Source organism: Schistocerca piceifrons, chromosome 1, assembly GCF_021461385.2.
Source record: "Schistocerca piceifrons isolate TAMUIC-IGC-003096 chromosome 1, iqSchPice1.1, whole genome shotgun sequence".
In the NCBI taxonomy this organism is placed as follows: domain Eukaryota; kingdom Metazoa; phylum Arthropoda; class Insecta; order Orthoptera; family Acrididae; genus Schistocerca; species Schistocerca piceifrons.
In genome coordinates, this window is record NC_060138.1 from 1,231,027,997 (window position 1) to 1,231,045,549 (window position 17,553).

The 17,553-nt window shown below is 44.2% G+C and overlaps 1 protein-coding gene across 1 annotated transcript; it reads right to left on the reverse strand.

Annotated features, from left to right (window-relative positions):
* Window positions 1-8,660: 8,660 nt before the first annotated feature.
* Window positions 8,661-12,382, reverse strand: LOC124779769 (cell surface glycoprotein 1-like). Its single transcript, XM_047253733.1, has 5 exons — window positions 12,376-12,382; window positions 9,933-12,325; window positions 9,390-9,731; window positions 9,037-9,344; window positions 8,661-8,880 (listed from the first exon to the last, which is right to left on the reverse strand). Exons 1-5 carry the CDS (start codon window positions 12,380-12,382, stop codon window positions 8,661-8,663), a joined length of 3,270 nt encoding a protein of 1,089 aa, XP_047109689.1.
* Window positions 12,383-17,553: the final 5,171 nt, after the last annotated feature.

Below are 17,553 nucleotides of genomic sequence, written 5' to 3' on the forward strand. Positions count from 1 at the left end.
ATCCAACTTCCCATTAGAGCGCTCATCAGCCCATTCTATAATAGTTTCCACTGAGTCTGGTGGTGGCTCATCATCTATATCCAAATTCCCGTTAGGGCGCTCATCAGCCCATTCTCTAATAGTTTCTACTGTGTCTGGTGGCGGCTCATAATCTATATCCAACTTCCCATTAGAGCGCTCATCGGCCCATTCTCTAATAGTTTCTACTGAGTCTGGTCGTGGCTCATCATCTATATCCAACTTCCCATTGGAGCACTCATCAGCCCATTCTCTAATTGATTCTACCGTGTCTGGGGGTGGCTCATCATCTATATCCAACTTCCCATTAGAGCGCTCATCAGCCCATTCTCTAATAGTTTCTACTGAGTCTGGTGGTGCCTCATCATCTATATCCAACTTCCCACTAGAGCGCTCATCAGACCATTTTCTAATAGTTTCTACTGAGTCTGGTGGTGGCTCATCATCTATATCCAAATTCCCATTAGAGCGCTCATCAGCCCATTCTATAATAGTTTCTACTGAGTCTGCTGGTGGCTCGTCATCTATATGCAACTTCCCAACAGAGCGCTCATCAGCCCATTCTATAATAGTTTCCACTGAGTCTGGTGGTGGCTCATCATCTATATCCAACTTCCCATTAGAGCGCTCATCAGCCCATTCTCTAATAGTTTCTACTGAGTCTGGTGGTGGGTCATCATCTATATCCAACTTCCCATTAGAGCGCTCATCAGCCCATTCTCTAATAGTTTCTACTGAGTCTGGTGGTGGCTCATCATCTATATCCAACTTCCCATTAGAGCGCTCATCAGCCCATTCTCTAATAGTTTCTACTGAGTGTGCTGGTGGCTCATCATCTATATCCAACTTCACATTAGAGCGCTCATCAGCCCATTCTCTAATAGTTTCTACTGAGTCTGGTGGTGGCTCATCATCTATATCCAACTTCCCATTAGAGCGCTCATCAGCCCATTCTCTAATAGTTTCTACTGAGTCTGGTGGGGGCTCATCATCTATATCCAACTTCCCATTAGAGCGCTCATCAGCCCATTCTCTAATAGTTCCAACTGAGTCTGCTGGTGGCTCATCATCTATATCCAACTTCTCATTAGACCGCTCATCAGCCCATTCTCTAATAGTTTCTACTGAGTGTGCTGGTGGCTCATCATCTATATCCAACTACCCATTAGAGCGCTCATCAGCACATTCTCTAATAGTTTCTACTGAGCCTGGTGGTGGCTCATCATCTATATCCAACTTCCCATTTGAGCGCTCAGCAGCCCATTCTCTAATAGTTTCTACTGAGTCTGGTGGTGGCTCATCATCTATATCCAACTTCTCATTAGACCACTCATCAGATCATTCTCTAATAGTTTCTACTGAGTCTGGTGGTGGCTCATCATCTATATCTAACTTCCCATTAGAGCGCTCATCAGCCCATTCTCTAATAGTTTTTACTGAGTCTGGTGATGGCTTATCATCTATATCCAACTTCCCATTAGAGCGGTCATCAGCCCATTCTCTAATAGTTTCTACTGAGTCTGGTGGTGGCTCATCATCTATATCCAACTTCCCATTAGAGCGCTCATTAGCACATTCTCTAATAGTTTCTACTGAGCCTGGTGGTGGCTCATCATCTATATCCAACTTCTCATTAGAGCGCTCATCGGCCCATTCTCTAATAGTTTCTACTGAGTCTGGTGGTGGCTCATCATCTACATCCAACTTCCCATTAGAGCGCTCATCAGCCCATTCTCTAATAGTTTCTACTGAGTCTGGTGGTGGCTCATCATCTATATCCAACTTCCCATTAGAGCGCTCATCAGCACATTCTCTAATAGTTTCTACTGAGTCTGGTGAAGGCTCATCACCTATATCCAACTTCCCATTAGAGCATTAATCAGCCCATTCTCTAATAGTTCTACTGAGTCTGGTGGTGGCTCATCATCTATATCCAACTTCCCATTAGAGCGCTCATCAGCCCATTCTATAATAGTTTCTACTGAGTCTGGTGGTGGGTCATCATCCATATCCAACTTCTCATTAGAGCGCTAATCAGCCCATTCTCTAAAAGTTTCCACTGAGTCTGGTGGTGGCTCATCATCTATAGCCAACTTCCCATTAGAGCGCTCATCAGCACATTCTCTAATAGTTTCTACTGAGTCTGGTGAAGGCTCATCACCTATATCCAATTTCCCATTAGAGCATTCATCAGCCCATTCTCTAATAGTTCTACTGAGTCAGGTGGTGGCTCATCATCTATATCCAACTTCCCATTAGAGCGCTCATCAGCCCATTCTATAATAGTTTCTACTGAGTCTGGTGGTGGGTCATCATCCATATCCAACTTCTCATTAGAGCGCTAATCAGCCCATTCTCTAATAGTTTCCACTGAGTCTGGTGGTGGCTCATCGTCTATATCCAATTTCCCATTAGAGCGCTCATCAGCACATTCTCTAATAGTTTCTACTGAGTCTGGTGGTGGCTTATCATCTATGTCCAACTTCCCATTAGAGCGCTCATCAGCCCATTCTCTAATAGTTTCTACTGAGTCTGGTGGTGGCTCATCATCTATATCCAACCTCCCATTAGAGTGCTCATCAGCTCATTCTCTAATAGTTTCTACTGAGCCAGGTGGTGGCTAATCATCTATATCCAACTTCCCATTAGAGCCTTCATCAGTTAATTCTCTAATAGTTTCTACTGAGTCTGGTGGTGGCTCATCATCTATATCCAACTTCCCATTAGAGCGCTCATCAGCCCATTCTCTAATAGTTTCTACTGAGTCTGGTGGTGGCTCATCATCTATATCCAACTTCCCATTAGGGCGCTCATCAGCCCATTCTCTAATAGTTTCTACTGAGTCTGGTGGTGGCTCATCATCTATATCCAACTTCTCAGTAGAGCGCTCAGCCCATTCTCTAATAGTTTCTACTGAGTCTGGTGGTGGCTCATCATCTATATCCAATTTCCCATTAGAGCGCTCATCAGCCAGTCCTCTAATAGTTTCTACTGAGTCTCCTGGTCGCTCATCATCTATATCCAACTTCTCATTAGAGCGCTAATCATCCCATTCTCTAATAGTTTCTACTAAGGCTGGTGGTGGCTCATCATCTCTATCCAACTTCGCATTAGAGCGCTCATCAGCCCATTCTCTAATAGTTTCTACTGAGTCTGGTGGTGGCTCATCATCTATATCCAACTTCCCATTAGAGCGCTCATCAGCTCGCTTTCTAATAGTTTCAACTGAGTCTGGTGGTGGCTCATCATCTATATCCAACTTCTCATTAGAGTGCTCAGCCCATTCTCTAATAGTTTCTACTGAGTCTGGTAGTGGCTCATCATCTATATCCAATTTCCCATTAGAGAGCTCATCAGCCCATACTCTAATAGCTTCTTCTGAGTCTGCTGGTGGCTCATCATCTATATCCAACTTCTCATTAGAGCGCTAATCAGCACATTCTCTAATAGTTTCTACTGAGTCTGGTGGTGGCCTATCAACTATATCCAACCCCTCATTAGAGCGCTTTTCAGCACATTCTCTAATAGTTTCTACTGAGTCTGCTGGTGGCTCATCAACTATATCCAACTTCTCATTAGACCGCTCATCATCTCATTCTCTAATAGTTTCTACTGAGTCTCGTGGTGGCCCATCATCTACATCCAACTTGCCATTAGAGCGCTCATCAGCCCATTCTCTAATAGTTTCTACTGAGTCTGGTGGTGGCTCATCATCTATATCCAACTTCAAATTAGAGCGCTCATCAGCACATTCTCTAATAGTTTCTACTGAGTCTGCTGGTGGCTCATCATCTATATCCAACTTCTCTTAAGAGCGCTCATCAGCCCATTCTCTAATAGTTTCTACTGTGTCTGGTGGTGGCTCATCATCTACATCCAAATTCCCATTAGAGCGCTCATCAGCCCATTCACTAATAGTTTCTACTGAGTCTGGTGGTGGCTCATCATCTATATCCAACTTCCCATTAGAGCGCTCATCAGCCCATTCTGTAATAGATTCCACTGAGACTGGTGGTGGCTCATCATCTATATCCAACTTCCCATTAGAGCGCTCATCAGCCCATTCTCTAATAGTTTCTACTGAGTTTGGGTCTGGCTCATCATCTATATCCAACTTCCCATTAGAGCGCTCATCAGCCCATTCTCTAATAGTTTCTACTGAGACTGGTGGTAGCTCACCATCTATATACAACCTCCCATTACAGCGCTCATCAGCCCATTCTCTAACAGTTTCTACTGAGTCTGGTGGTGGCTCATCATCTATATCCAACTTCTCATTAGAGCGCTCATCAGCCCATTCTCTAATAGTTTCTACTGAGTCTGGTGGTGGCTCATCATCTATATCCAATTTGCCAATACAGCGCTCGGTAGGCCATTTTCCAATAGTTTCTACTGCGTCTGTTGGTGGCTCACCATCTATATCCAAATTCTCATTAGAGCGCGCATCAGCCCATTCTCTAATAGTTTCTACTGAGTCTGCTGGTGGCTCATCATCTATATCCAACTTCCCATTAGAGCGCTCAACAGCCCATTCTCTAATAGTTTCTACTGAGTCTGGTGGTGGCTCATCATCTATATCCAACTTCTCATTAGAGCGCTCATCAGCCCATTCTCTAATAGTTTCTACTGAGTCTGGTGGTGGCTCATCATCTATATCCAACTTCCCATTAGAGCGCTCATCAGCCCATTCTCTAATAGTTTCTACTGAGTCTGGTGGTGGCTCATCATCTACATCCAACTTCCCATTAGAGTGCTCATCAGCCCAATCTCTAATAGTTTCTACTGAGTCTGGTGGTGGCTTATCATCTATATCCAACTTCCCATTAGAGCGCTCATCAGCAAATCCTCTAATAGTTTCTACTGAGACTGGTGGTGACTCATCATCTATATCCAACTTCCCATTATAGCGCTCATCAGCAAACTCTCTAATAGTTCCTACTGAAACTGGTGGTGGCTCAACATCTATATCCAACTTCCCATTAAAGCGCTCATCATCCCATTCTCTATTAGTTTCTACTGAGTCTGGTGGGGGCTCGTCATCTATATCCAACTTCCCATTAGAGCGCTCATCAGCACAATCTGTAATAGCTTCTACTGAGTCTGGTGGTGGCTCATCATCTACATCCAACTTCCCATTAGAGCGCTCATCAGCCCATTCTCTAATAGTTTCTACTGAGTCTGCTGGTGGCTCATCAACTATATCCAACTTCTCATTAAACCGCTCATCATCTCATTCTCTGATAGTTTCTACTGAGTCTCGTGGTGGCCCATCATCTACATCCAACTTCCCATTAGAGCGCTCATCAGCCCATTCTCTAATAGTTTCTACTGAGTTTGGGTGTGGCTCATCATCTATATCCAACTTCCCATTAGAGCGCTCATCAGCCCATTCTCTAATAGTTTCTACTGAGACTGGTGGTAGCTCACCATCTATATACAACCTCCCATTACAGCGCTCATCAGCCCATTCTCTAACAGTTTCTACTGAGTCTGGTGGTGGCTCATCATCTATATCCAACTTCTCATTAGAGCGCTCATCAGCCCATTCTCTAATAGTTTCTACTGAGTCTGGTGGTGGCTCATCATCTATATCCAATTTGCCAATACAGCGCTCGTCAGGCCATTTTCCAATAGTTTCTACTGCGTCTGTTGGTGGCTCACCATCTATATCCAAATTCTCATTAGAGCGCGCATCAGCCCATTCTCTAATAGTTTCTACTGAGTCTGCTGGTGGCTCATCATCTATATCCAACTTCCCATTAGAGCGCTCAACAGCCCATTCTCTAATAGTTTCTACTGAGTCTGGTGGTGGCTCATCATCTATATCCAACTTCTCATTAGAGCGCTCATCAGCCCATTCTCTAATAGTTTCTACTGAGTCTGGTGGTGGCTCATCATCTATATCCAACTTCCCATTAGAGCGCTCATCAGCCCATTCTCTAATAGTTTCTACTGAGTCTGGTGGTGGCTCATCATCTACATCCAACTTCCCATTAGAGTGCTCATCAGCCCAATCTCTAAAAGGTTCTACTGAGTCTGGTGGTGGCTTATCATCTATATCCAACTTCCCATTAGAGCGCTCATCAGCAAATCCTCTAATAGTTTCTACTGAGACTGGTGGTGACTCATCATCTATATCCAACTTCCCATTATAGCGCTCATCAGCAAACTCTCTAATAGTTCCTACTGAAACTGGTGGTGGCTCAACATCTATATCCAACTTCCCATTAAAGCGCTCATCAGCCCATTCTCTATTAGTTTCTTCTGAGTCTGGTGGTGGCTCGTCATCTATATCCAACTTCCCATTAGAGCGCTCATCAGCACAATCTGTAATAGCTTCTACTGAGTCTGGTGGTGGCTCATCATCTACATCCAACTTCCCATTAGAGCGCTCATCAGCCCATTCTCTAATAGTTTCTACTGAGTCTGCTGGTGGCTCATCATCTATATCCAACTTCCCATTAGAGCGTTCATCAGCCCATTCTCTAATATTTCCTACTGAGTCTGGTGGTGGTTCATCATCCATATCCAACTTACCTATAGAACGCTCATCAGCCCATTCTCTAAGAGTTTCTACTAAGTCCGCGGGTGGCTCATCATCTATATCCAACTTCCCATTAGAGTCCTCATCAGCCCATTCTCTAATAGTTTCTACTGAGTCTGCCGGTGGCTCATCTATATCCAACTTCCCATTAGAGCGCTTATCAGCCCATTCTCTACTAGCTTCTACTGAGTCTGGTGGTGGCTCATCATCTATATCCAACTTCCCATTAGAGCGCTCATCAGCAAATCCTCTAATAGTTTCTACTGAGACTGGTGGTGGCTCATCATCTATTTCCAACTTCCCATTAGAGCGCTCATCAGCAAATTCTCTAATAGTTTCTAGTGAGACTGTGGAGGCTCATCATCTGTATCCAACTTCCCATTAGAGCGTTCATCAGCCCATTCTCTAATAGTTTCTACTGAGTCTGCTGGTGGCTCATCACCTATATCCAACTTCACATTAGAGCGCTCATCAGCCCATTCTCTAATAGTTTGTACTGAGTCTGGTGGTGGCTCATCATCTATATCCAACTTCCCATTAGAGTGCTCATCAGCCCATTCTCTAATAGTTTGTACAGAGTCTGGTGGTGGCTCATCATCTATATCCAACTTCCCATTCGAGCGCTCATCAGCCCATTCTCTAATAGTTTCTACTGAGTCTGCTGGTGGCTCATCTATATCCAACTTCCCATTAGAGCGCTGATCAGCCCATTCTCTAATTTTTTCTACTGAGTATGCTGGTGGCTCATCATCTACATCCAACTTCCCATTAGGGCGCTCATCAGCCCACTCTCTAATAGTATCTAATGAATCTGGTGGTTGCTCATCATCTATATCCAACTTCCCATTAGAGCGCTCATCAGGCCATTCTGTAATAGTTTCTACTGAGTCTGGTGGTGGCTCATGATCTATATCCAACCTCCCATTAGAGCGCTCATCAGCCTATTCTCTAATAGTTTCTACTGAGTTTGCTGTGGGCTCATCATCTATATCCATCTTCCCATTAGAGCGCTCATCAGCCCATTCTCTAATAGTTTCTACTGAGTGTGCTGTTGGCTCATCATCTATATCCAACATCCCATTAGAACGCTGATCCACCCAGTCTCTAACAGTTTCTAGTAAGTCTGCTGGTGGCTCATCATCTATATCCAACTTCCCATTAGAGCGCTCATCAATCCATTTTCTAATAGTTTCTACTGAGTCTGGTGGTGGCTCATCATCTATATCCAACTTCCCATTAGAGCGCTCATCAGCCCATTCTCTAATAGTTTCTACTGAGTCTGGTGGCGACTCATCATCTATATCCAACTTCCCATTAGAGCGCTCATCAGCCCATTCTCTAATAGTTCCCACTGAGTCTGGTGGTGGCTCATCATCTATATCCAACTTCTCATTAGAGCGCTCATCAGCCCATTCTCTAGTAGTTTCTACTGAGTCTGCTGGTGGCTCATCATATTTATCCAACTTCTCATTAGAGTGCTCATCAGCCCATTCTCTAATAGTTTGTACAGAGTCTGGTGGTGGCTCATCATCTATATCCAACTTCCCATTCGAGCGCTCATCAGCCCATCTTCTAATAGTTTCTACTGAGTTTGCTGGTGGCTCATCTATATCCAACTTCCCATTAGAGCGCCGATCAGCCCATTCTCTAATAGTTTCTACTGAGTCTGGTGGTGGATCATCATCTATATCCAACTTCCCATTAGAGCGCTCATCAACCCCTTCTCTAATTGTTTCTACTGAGTATGCTGTTGGCTCATCATCTATATCCAACTTCCCATTAGAGCGCTCATCAGCCCACTCTCTAATAGTATCTACTGAGTCTGGTGGTGGCTCATCATCTATATCCAACTTCCCATTAGAGCGCTCATCAGCACATTCTCTAATAGTTTCTACTGAGTCTGGTGAAGGCTCATCACCTATATCCAACTTCCCATTAGAGCATTCATCAGCCCATTCTCTAATAGTTCTACTGAGTCTGGTGGTGGCTCATCATCTATATCCAACTTCCCATTACAGCGCTCATCAGCCCATTCTATAATAGTTTCTACTGAGTCTGGTGGTGGGTCATCATCCATATCCAACTTCTCATTAGAGCGCTAATCAGCCCATTCTCTAATAGTTTCCACTGAGTCTGGTGGTGGCTCATCGTCTATATCCAATTTCCCATTAGAGCGCTCATCAGCACATTCTCTAATAGTTTCTACTGAGTCTGGTGGTGGCTTATCATCTATGTCCAACTTCCCATTAGAGCGCTTATCAGCCCATTCTCTAATAGTTTCTACTGAGTCTGGTGGTGGCTCATCATCTATATCCAACCTCCCATTAGAGTGCTCATCAGCTCATTCTCTAATAGTTTCTACTGAGCCAGGTGGTGGCTAATCATCTATATCCAACTTCCCATTAGAGCCTTCATCAGTTCATTCTCTAATAGTTTCTACTGAGTCTGCTGGTGGCTCATCATCTATATCCAACTTCCCATTAGAGCGCTCATCAGCCCATTCTCTAATAGTTTCTACTGAGTCTGGTGGTGGCTCATCATCTATATCCAACTTCCCATTAGGGCGCTCATCAGCCCATTCTCTAATAGTTTCTACTGAGTCTGGTGGTGGCTCATCATCTATATCCAACTTCTCAGTAGAGCGCTCAGCCCATTCTTTAATAGTTTCTACTGAGTCTGGTGGTGGCTCATCATCTATATCCAATTTCCCATTAGAGCGCTCATCAGTCAGTCCTCTAATAGTTTCTACTGAGTCTCCTGGTCGCTCATCATCTATATCCAACTTCTCATTAGAGCGCTAATCATCCCATTCTCTAATAGTTTCTACTAAGGCTGGTGGTGGCTCATCATCTCTATCCAACTTCGCATTAGAGCGCTCATCAGCCCATTCTCTAATAGTTTCTACTGAGTCTTGTGGTGGCTCATCATCTATATCCAACTTCTCATTAGAGCGCTCATCAGCTCGCTTTCTAATAGTTTCAACTGAGTCTGGTGGTGGCTCATCATCTATATCCAACTTCTCATTAGAGTGCTCAGCCCATTCTCTAATAGTTTCTACTGAGTCTGGTAGTGGCTCATCATCTATATCCAATTTCCCATTAGAGAGCTCATCAGCCCATACTCTAATAGCTTCTTCTGAGTCTGCTGGTGGCTCATCATCTATATCCAACTTCTCATTAGAGCGCTAATCAGCACATTCTCTAATAGTTTCTACTGAGTCTGGTGGTGGCCTATCAACTATATCCAACCCCTCATTAGAGCGCTTTTCAAAACATTCTCTAATAGTTTCTACTGAGTCTGCTGGTGGCTCATCAACTATATCCAACTTCTCATTAGACCGCTCATCATCTCATTCTCTAATAGTTTCTACTGAGTCTCGTGGTGGCCCATCATCTACATCCAACTTGCCATTAGAGCGCTCATCAGCCCATTCTCTAATAGTTTCTACTGAGTCTGGTGGTGGCTCATCATCTATATCCAACTTCAAATTAGAGCGCTCATCAGCACATTCTCTAATAGTTTCTACTGTGTCTGGTGGTGGCTCATCATCTACATCCAAATTCCCATTAGAGCGCTCATCAGCCCATTCACTAATAGTTTCTACTGAGTCTGGTGGTGGCTCATCATCTATATCCAACTTCCCATTAGAGCGCTCATCAGCCCATTCTGTAATAGATTCCACTGAGACTGGTGGTGGCTCATCATCTATATCCAACTTCCCATTAGAGCGCTCATCAGCCCATTCTCTAATAGTTTCTACTGAGATTGGGTGTGGCTCATCATCTATATCCAACTTCCCATTAGAGCGCTCATCAGCCCATTCTCTAATAGTTTCTACTGAGACTGGTGGTAGCTCACCATCTATATACAACCTCCCATTACAGCTCTCATCAGCCCATTCTCTAACAGTTTCTACTGAGTCTGGTGGTGGCTCATCATCTATATCCAACTTCTCATTAGAGCGCTCATCAGCACATTCTCTAATAGTTTCTACTGAGTCTGGTGGTGGCTCATTATCTATATCCAATTTGCCAATACAGCGCTCGTCAGGCCATTTTCCAATAGTTTCTACTGCGTCTGTTGGTGGCTCACCATCTATATCCAAATTCTCATTAGAGCGCGCATCAGCCCATTCTCTAATAGTTTCTACTGAGTCTGCTGGTGGCTCATCATCTATATCCAACTTCCCATTAGAGCGCTCAACAGCCCATTCTCTAATAGTTTCTACTGAGTCTGGTGGTGGCTCATCATCTATATCCAACTTCTCATTAGAGCGCTCATCAGCCCATTCTCTAATAGTTTCTACTGAGTCTGGTGGTGGCTCATCATCTATATCCAACTTCCCATTAGAGCGCTCATCAGCCCATTCTCTAATAGTTTCTACTGAGTCTGGTGGTGGCTCATCATCTACATCCAACTTCCCATTAGAGTGCTCATCAGCCCAATCTCTAATAGTTTCTACTGAGTCTGGTGGTGGCTTATCATCTATATCCAACTTCCCATTAGAGCGCTCATCAGCAAATCCTCTAATAGTTTCTACTGAGACTGGTGGTGACTCATCATCTATATCCAACTTCCCATTATAGCGCTCATCAGCAAACTCTCTAATAGTTCCTACTGAAACTGGTGGTGGCTCAACATCTATATCCAACTTCCCATTAAAGCGCTCATCAGCCCATTCTCTATTAGTTTCTACTGAGTCTGGTGGGGGCTCGTCATCTATATCCAACTTCCCATTAGAGCGCTCATCAGCACAATCTGTAATAGTTTCTACTGAGTCTGGTGGTGGCTCATCATCTACATCCAATTTCCCATTAGAGCGCTCATCAGCCCATTCTCTAATAGTTTCTACTGAGTCTGCTGGTGGCTCATCATCTATATCCAACTTCCCATTAGAGCGTTCATCAGCCCATTCTCTAATATTTCCTACTGAGTCTGGTGGTGGTTCATCATCCATATCCAACTTACCTATAGAACGTTCATCAGCCCATTCTCTAAGAGTTTCTACTAAGTCCGTGGGTGGCTCATCATCTATATCCAACTTCCCATTAGAGTCCTCATCAGCCCATTCTCTAATAGTTTCTACTGAGTCTGCCGGTGGCTCATCTATATCCAACTTCCCATTAGAGCGCTTATCAGCCCATTCTCTACTAGTTTCTACTAAGTCTGGTGGTGGCTCGTCATCTATATCCAACTTCCGTTTCCAGCGCTCATCAACCCATTCTCTAACAGTTTCTACTGAGTCTGCTGGTGGCTCATCTATATCCAACTTCCCATTAGAGCGCTGATCAGCCCATTCTCTAATAGTTTCTACTGAGTCTGGTGGTGGCTCATCACTTATATCCAACTTCACATTAGAGCGCTCATCAGCCCATTCCCTAATAGTTTGTACTGAGTCTGGTGGTGGCTCATCATCTATATCCAACTTCCCATTAGAGTGCTCATCAGCCCATTCTCTAATAGTTTGTACAGAGTCTGGTGGTGGCTCATCATCTATATCCAACTTCCCATTCGAGCGCTCATCAGCCCATTCTCTAATAGTTTCTACTGAGTCTGCTGGTGGCTCATCTATATCCAACTTCCCATTAGAGCGCTGATCAGCCCATTCTCTAATTTTTTCTACTGAGTATGCTGGTGGCTCATCATCTACATCCAACTTCCCATTAGGGCGCTCATCAGCCCACTCTCTAATAGTATCTAATGAATCTGGTGGTGGCTCATCATCTATATCCAACTTCCCATTAGAGCGCTCATCAGGCCATTCTGTAATAGTTTCTACTGAGTCTGGTGGTGGCTCATGATCTATATCCAACCTCCCATTAGAGCGCTCATCAGCCTATTCTCTAATAGTTCCTACTGAGTTTGCTGTGGGCTCATCATCTATATCCATCTTCCCATTAGAGCGCTCATCAGCCCATTCTCTAATAGTTTCTACTGAGTGTGCTGTTGGCTCATCATCTATATCCAACATCCCATTAGAACGCTGATCCACCCAGTCTCTAACAGTTTCTAGTAAGTCTGCTGGTGGCTCATCATCTATATCCAACTTCCCATTAGAGCGCTCATCAACCCATTTTCTAATAGTTTCTACTGAGTCTGGTGGTGGCTCATCATCTATATCCAACTTCCCATTAGAGCGCTCATCAGCCCATTCTCTAATAGTTTCTACTGAGTCTGGTGGCGACTCATCATCTATATCCAACTTCCCATTAGAGCGCTCATCAGCCCATTCTCTAATAGTTTCTACTGAGTCTGGTGGTGGCTCATCATCTATATCCAACTTCTCATTAGAGCGCTCATCAGCCCATTCTCTAGTAGTTTCTACTGAGTCTGCTGGTGGCTCATCATATTTATCCAACTTCTCATTAGAGTGCTCATCAGCCCATTCTCTAAGAGTTTGTACAGAGTCTGGTGGTGGCTCATCATCTATATCCAACTTCCCATTCGAGCGCTCATCAGCCCATCTTCTAATAGTTTATACTGAGTTTGCTGGTGGCTCATCTATATCCAACTTCCCATTAGAGCGCCGATCAGCCCATTCTCTAATAGTTTCTACTGAGTCTGGTGGTGGCTCATCATCTATATCCAACTTCCCATTAGAGCGCTCATCAACCACTTCTCTAATTGTTTCTACTGAGTATGCTGGTGGCTCATCATCTATATCCAACTTCCCATTAGAGCGCTCATCAGCCCACTCTCTAATAGTATCTACTGAGTCTGGTGGTGGCTCATCATCTATATCCAACTTCCCATTAGAGCGCTCATCAGCCCATTCTGTAATAGTTTCTACTGAGCCTGGTTGTGGCTCATGATGTATATCCAACTTCCCATTAGAGCGTTCATCAGCCCATTCTCAAATACTTTCTACTGAGTTTGCTGGGGGCTCATCATCTATATCCATCTTCCCATTAGAGCGCTCATCAGCCCATTCTCTAATAGTTTCTACTGAGTGTGCTGTTGGCTCATCATCTATATCCAACATCCCACTAGAACGCTGATCCGCCCAGTCTCTAAAAGTTTCTAGTAAGTCTGCTGGTGGCTCATCATCTATATCCAACTTCCCATTAGAGCGCTAATCAGCCCATTCTCTAATAGTTTCTACTGAGTCTGGTGGTGGTTCATCATCTATATCCAACTTCCCATTAGAACGCTCATCAGCTCATTCTCTAATAGTTTCTACTGAGTCTGCTGGTGGCCCATCATCTATATCCAACTTCCCATTAGAGCGCTCATCAGCCCATTCTCTAATAGTTTCTACTGAGTCTGGTGGTGGCTCATCATCTATATCCAACTTCTCATTAGAGCGCTCATCATCCCATTTTCTAGTAGTTTCTACTGAGTCTGCTGGTGGCTCATCATATTTATCCAACTTCTCATTAGAGCGCTCATCAGCCCATTCTCTAACAGTATCTACTGAGTCTGGTGGTGGCTCATCATCTATATCCAACTTCCCATTAGAGCGCTCATCAGCCCATTCTCTAATAGTTTCTACTGAGTCTGGTGGAGGCTCATCATCCGTATCCAACTTCCCATTAGAGCGCTCATCAGCCCAGTCTAATTGTTTCTACTGAGTTTGGTGGTAGCTCATCATCTATATCCAACTTCCCATTAGAGCGCTCATCAGCCCATTCTCTAATAGTTTCTACTGAGTCTGGTGGTGGCTCATCATCTATATCCAACTTCCCATTACAGCGTTCATCAGCCCATTCTCTAATAGTTTCTACTGAATCTGCTGGTGGCTCATCACCTATATCCAACTTCCCATTAGAGCGCTCATCAGCCCATTCTCTAATAGTTTCTACTGAGTCTGGTGGTGGCTCATCATCTGTATCCAACTTCCCATTAGAGTGCTCATCAGCCCATTCTCTAATAGTTTGTACAGAGACTGATGGAGGCTCATCATCTATATCCAACTTCTCATTAGAGTGCTCATCAGCTCATTCTCTAATAGTTTCTACTGAGTCTGCTGGTGGCTCATCATCTATATCCAACTTCCCATTAGAGCGCTCATCAGGCCATTCTCTGATAGTTTCTACTGAGACTGGTGGTTGCTCATCATCCATATCCAACTTCCCATTAGAGCGCTCATCAGCCCATTCTGTAATAGTTTCTACTGAGTCTGGTGGTGGCTCATCATCTATATCCAACTTCCCATTAGAGCGCTCATCAGCCCATTCTCTAATAGTTTCTACTGAGTCTGGTGGTGGCTCGTCATCTATATCCAACTTCCCATTAGAGCGTTCATCAGCCCAATCTGTAATAGTTTCTACTGAGTCTGGTGGTGGCTCATCATCTATATCCAACTTCCCATTAGAGCGCTCATCAGCCCATTCTCTAACAGTTTCTACTGAGTCCGGTGGTGGCTCATCATCTATATCCAACTTCCCATTAGAGCGCTCATCAGCCCATTCTCTAATAGTTTCTACTGAGTCTTGTGGTGGCTCATCATCTATATCCAACATCCCATTAGAGCGCTCATCAGCCCATTCTGTAATAGTTTCTACTGATTCTGGTGGTGGCTCATCATCCTTATCCAACTACCCATTAGAGCGCTTATCAGCCCATTCTCTAATAGTTTCTACTGAGTTTGGTGGTGGCTCATCATCTATATCCATCTTCCCATTAGAGCGCTCATCAGCCCATTCTCTAATAGTTTCTACTGAGTGTGCTGTTGGCTCATCATCTGTATCCAACTTCCCATTAGAACGCTCATCAGCCCAGTCTCTAATAGTTTCTAGTAAGTCTGCTGGTGGCTCATCATCTATATCCAACTTCCCATTAGAGCGCTCATCTGCCCATTCTCTAATAATTTCTACTGAGTCTGCTGGTGGCTCATCTATATCCAACTTCCCATTAGAGTGCACATCAGCCTATTCTCCAATAGTTTCTACTGAGTCTGGTGGTTTCTCATCATCTATATCCAGCATCCCATTAGAGCGCTCATCAGCACATTCTCTAATAGTTTCTACTGAGTCTAGTGGTGGCTCATCATCTATATCCAACTTCTCATTAGAGCGCTCATCAGCACATTCTCTAATAGTTTCTAGTGATCTGGTGGTGGTTCATCATCTATATCCAACTTCTCATTAGAGCGCTCATCAGCCCATTCTCTAATAGTTTCTACTGAGTCTGGGGGTGGCTCATCATCTATATCCAACTTCCCATTAGAGCGCTCATCAGCCCATTCTCTAATAGTTGCTACTGAGTCTGGAGGTGGCTCATCATCTGTATCCAACTTCCCATTAGAGCGCTCATCAGCCCATTCTCTAATAGGTTCTATTTGTCTGCTGGTGGCTCATCTAAATCCAACTTCCCATTAGAGCGCTCATCAGCCCATTCTCTAATAGATTCTACTGAGTCTGGTGGTGGCTAATCATCTATATCCAACTTCCCATTAGAGCGCTCATCAGCCCATTCTCTAATTGTTTCTACTGAGTATGCTGGTGGCTCATCATCTATATGCAACTTCCCATTAGAGCGCTCATCAGCGCAATCTCTAATAGTTTCTACTGAGCTTGCTGGTGGCTCATCATCTATATCCATCTTCCCATTAGAGCGCTCATCAGCCCATTCTCTAATTGTTTCTACTGAGCGTGCTGTTGGCTCAACATCTATATCCAACTTCCCATTAGAACGCTCATCCGCCCAGTCTCTAACAGTTTCTTGTAAGTCTGCTGGTGGCTCATCATCTATATCGAACTTCCCATTAGAGCGCTCATCAGCCCATTCTGTAATAGTTTCTACTGAGTTCGGTGGTGGCTCATCATCTATATCCAACATCCCATTAGAGCGCTTATCAGCCCAGTCTCTAATAGCTTCTACTGAGTTTGGTGGTAGCTCATCATCTATATCCAACTTCCCATTAGAGCGCTCATCAGCCCATTCTCTGATAGTTTCTACTGAGTCTGGTGGTGGCTCATCATCTATATCCAACTTCCCATTAGAGCGCTCATCAGCCCATTCTCTAATAGTTTCTACTGAGTCTGCTGGTGGCTCATTTATATCCAAATTCCCATTAGAGCGCTGATCAGCCCATTCTCTAATAATTTCTACTGAGTCTGGTGGTGGCTCATCATCTATATCCGACTTCCCATTAGAGCGCTCATCAGCCCATTCTCTAATTGCTTCTACAGAGTATGCTGGTGGCTCATCATCTATATGTAACTTCCCATTAGAACGCTCATCAGCCCATTCTCTAACAGTTTCTCCTGAGATTGCTGGTGGCTCATCATCTATATCCATTTTCCCATTACAGCGCTCATCAGCCCATTCTCTAATAGTTTCTACTGAGTCTGCTGTTGGCTCATCATCTATATCCAACTTCCCATTAGAACGCTCATCCGCCCAGTCTCTAACAGTTTCTAGTAAGTCTGCTGGTGGCTCATCATCTATATCCAACTTCCCATTAGAGCGCTCATCAGCCCATTCTCTAATAGTTTCTACTGAGTCTGGTGGTGGCTCATCATCTATATCCAACTTCTCATTAGAGCGCTCATCAGCCCATTTTCTAGTAGTTTCTACTGAGTCTGCTGGTGGCTCATCATCTATATCCAACTTCTCATTAGAGCCCTCATCAGCCCATTCTCTAGTAGTTTCTACTGAGTCTGCTGGTGGCTCATCATATTTATCCAACTTCTCATTAGAGCGCTTATCAGCCCATTCTCTAATAGCTTTTACTGAGTCTGGTGGTGGCTCCTCATCTATATCCAACTTCCCATTAGAGCGTTCATCAGCCCATTCTCTAATAGTTTCTACCGAGTCTGCTGGTGGCTCATCATCTATATCCAACTTCTCATTAGAGCGCTCATCAGCCCATTCTCTACTAGTTTCTACTGAGTCTGCTGGTGGCTCATCATCTGTATCCAACTTCTCATTAGAGCGCTCATCAGCCCATTCTCTAGTAGTTTCTACTGAGTGTGCTGGTGGCTCATCATATTTATCCAACTTCTCATTAGAGCGCTCATCAGCCCATTCTCTAAGAGCTTCTACTG

What these genes read in the sequence shown, in the direction of transcription:
- LOC124779769 (XM_047253733.1), bottom strand. An exon ending in ATGAGCCACCACCAGCCTTA is followed by an intron (nt 9,345 to 9,389) that starts GTAGAAACTATT and finishes TCTAATGAGAAG; the next exon opens with TTGGATATAGATGATGAGCG. An exon ending in GATGAGCGCTCTAATGGGAA is followed by an intron (nt 8,881 to 9,036) that starts GTTGGATATAGA and finishes CTCTAATGGGAG; the next exon opens with GTTGGATATAGATGATGAGC.